This window comes from Cebus imitator, unplaced genomic scaffold (assembly GCF_001604975.1).
Source record: "Cebus imitator isolate Cc_AM_T3 unplaced genomic scaffold, Cebus_imitator-1.0 Scaffold117, whole genome shotgun sequence".
Classification (NCBI taxonomy): domain Eukaryota; kingdom Metazoa; phylum Chordata; class Mammalia; order Primates; family Cebidae; genus Cebus; species Cebus imitator.
In genome coordinates, this window is record NW_016107432.1 from 4,064,537 (window position 1) to 4,067,747 (window position 3,211).

The following is a 3,211-nucleotide window of genomic DNA, read 5'->3' on the forward strand; positions in this document are numbered from 1 at the left end:
AATTTTTTTTTTTTTTTGGTAGAGATGGAGTCTCACCATGTTGGCCAGGCTGGTCTTGAACTCCTGACCTCAACTGATCTGCCCACCTCTGCCTCCCAAAGTGCTGGGACTGCAGGCGTGAGCCACTGCGCCCGACCGAAGAGCCTACTTAATTCTGTTGAGCTAGAATTAAGGCGACTCCTATCATGGGCATGTTTGATCTCCTACAACCTCTACTCCTCTTGCTTGCTCTTCCTAATACACTCTTATTTCCTTTAAGTAGGCTATTTTATTACCAAGATCTAGTAGAGATATTTAGAAATATAGATAGGTTCAACTCAAACATTAGAAGTGGAAAGAAAGAAATAAAAAGAAATATCTGATAGGCCAAGTCCATCCTCAATTTTCTTTACTTTTTTTCATTTTTAAGATTGATTTAAGCATTTGTGGACTTTTAGCCTTCCATTTTAATTTCAGAATAGGCTTACTGAATTCCCCAAATTTGCCAATAATTCTCATTGGTTTTTTACTGCCACTATGTGAATGTTAATTTGGGGAACATTAAATCTTTATTCCAGGCCACCTCCTGAGAGCATGGAATCTCTATTTATCTGTGTCCTCCTGTGCTCTTCATGAGTCTCATCATTTTTATTTTTCCTGCTGCCATGAGACAGTCCCGGGCTCCATCCTCCGACTCTTGCCCTCATGTTCCCTCCTGCCCCTGTAGACTCATTCTCTCCCCTGCCCCTGCCCATAGGGCAGGGCGGGCCCCTCCAGGCCACATCACCTGGGCGACTCATATGCTCTCAGACTGGGCGCCAGTAGGGCAATGAGGGCAGGAGGGAGGGAAACAGGCTGAGTTACTGCCTGTCCCTGGAGGCTTCTCCTTCTGGCTGCTGCTCCTTACCCTCCCTCACCTCCAGACACCCCTCCATTCAGCTCTTCTTGGTTGTTCACTGAAGTGGCTGGCTGCTTCCCAGGAAGACTCTGGTTGAGTGAAGCTATGTCCATCCCGCAATTAATCAAAATTAATGCTCAGCTTTTACATTAACTATGGCATTGGAAACATCCCACTTAAAGAGAAGGCTTTAAAAAACATTTCAATTGTTTTCAACCTACAGAAAGCATTTTTAAAATTTCAGGTCTTATCAGTTTAGACTACCCTTTTCTGAGTGATGCACAGGTTAATTTGTTCTTAGAACTCAAGGTTTTGTTTCCTTCACATTCAAACATAGTGCAGCATTGCTCCCTGGGAGAACAGGTGTGAATGAAAAGACATCTCCTGCGAGCTTCTGTCAGACAGAAATTATAATAAAATGCCTTGCCTTCAGTTTAGAGCAAAGGTCCATCGTAAGTCTGTAGAGTATCTTCAGGTTCTCACGTACGTTCTGATTCTTTAAAAGAGCAAAAGTGTTTTTAAAAATCAGATAAACTTGGTGGCAGTGCTCATCACAGTCTGGAACTGGCACGACTTGAACAATTTTTCCTAGGAAAATCCCATGGGGCTTTCAGTGGCGGATGTCATGTAAGTGGTAGTGTGTCACCCAAAACCTCAACTGAACAAATCCCCATCTACACAGAAAGTGCTTCTACTGTGCAAGCGCAGGCTATCCATAGGTGGACACTTCCTCCCAACCTAAGGTATTTCCTTATTTTACAAATCGAGAAACAGAACCACAAAGAAGCCTAGTGCCTCAGGTGCAAGGATTAAATGGTAGCAGGGAGAGGAGAATGCAGACCTGGCCTCTCTCGAGTCCACGGCTCCATTCTATCAGCCTTACTGCCCTGCACCCACATAGAGCTGCTGCCACGTTCCACTTACCCCTCCATTCTCAGCCCAGGAGATGCATACAGAGGCCCTGGGAGATGACAAACACGGGTCTGTGTTTGACTGACAAAGAGGGAGATGGGATGAGATGAGCCCCTCAATACAGAGTCTCATTCTCCTTCCCCTAACATGGAGCCCCAGGACCTCTTCTTCAACACCCCATCCTGCCAAACAAACCCCCCAACTCCAGCCCACTCAGACTCAGTTTTCTGCTAAAGGCTTGAGATTAGAGTGAACATCCCAGTGGACCAGTGGCTGGCCCCACACGTCCCGGCACTGTTTTCCAGTCAACCTGGTTGTGGCTCTCCTGTGAATATCAGGAGAACATCCTGTAGAAGAGCCCCTCCACGTCAAGTTCTTGGCTGCCACCTGGCAGAATTCTCCACCTCTTTGGAGAGCAGGGTGTTGATTAACCTGTGATCACGTAGATTAATGGCTGGACTTCCATTTCCCACCCTCATCCATGCACTGCATGGCTCAACTACACATATCTGGCCGATGAGACACAAACAGAACTGCATCTGAGGCTGCCTCTTTTCTCCCTGGAGTGTGGATGAGTTGAACTCTGGCCTTAATTTGACCCTGAGCAAGGCACATGTACCTTTCTACACTTCAGTTTTCTCATCTGTAAACTGGAACTGATAATTCTGAGATGGACAACTATTTCTTCCTACTATGTCAGCTTCTGTTTGGAGAAGTATCCCTGCCTGACAGCATGGATTCTGGGTAGGAATATAATCAAGAAGCCCTGCCTCCCTGGTGGGGTGTAGACAATGTTACAAGAGAGGGAATGAAAACCCTGTCCAAGTGCTGAAAGTACGACTTTTGGACAGAGAAAAGGTCATGGCTCAGTGCTGCCAACATGCCTACTGGTTCCAGCTCCCTGGGTCCCAGGGCCGCCTGGCTCCTGTTCTTCCCAAGGCCTGGTACTGCTTTTCCTCTGATTCTGTGAGTTACCCCATATCCTTCTGATAAGTCTCTTTTTATATTAAGGGAGAGTGTATTTTCAAACCTCTACTGGTACAAATCTTCACATCATAGATGATCTGTGAGGATGAAGTGCATGAACCAAATATCCCCAGCTCAGTGCCCAGTGCCTGGCATGGGCTTGCATCACCTCTTACTCCTAGGTCGGTGCCTGGCACTCAGCACAGGTTCACGTCACCTCTTACCCCCAGCTCAGAGCCCGGCACATGGCATAGGCTCACATTACCTCTTACCCCTAGCTCAGTGCCCGGTGCTCAGCAAAGGCTCAAATCACCTCTTACCCCCAGCTCAGTGCCTGGCACTCAGCACAGGCTCACATCATCTCTTACCCCCAGCTCACATCACCTCTTACCCCCAGCTCAGTGCCCGGCGCTCAGCACAGGCTCACGTCATCTCTTACCCCCAGCTCAGTGCCCG

The 3,211-nt window shown here is 47.5% G+C and overlaps 1 protein-coding gene across 1 annotated transcript in view; it reads right to left on the reverse strand.

The window, feature by feature from the left end:
* The window catches only part of POLN (DNA polymerase nu), a 157,990-nt gene that overhangs the window by 107,089 nt on the left and 47,690 nt on the right, over positions 1 to 3,211 (reverse strand). The window contains 1 exon segment of the mRNA XM_017539023.2: positions 1,305 to 1,373. Within this exon segment, the coding sequence (XP_017394512.2) occupies positions 1,305 to 1,373 (69 nt within the window).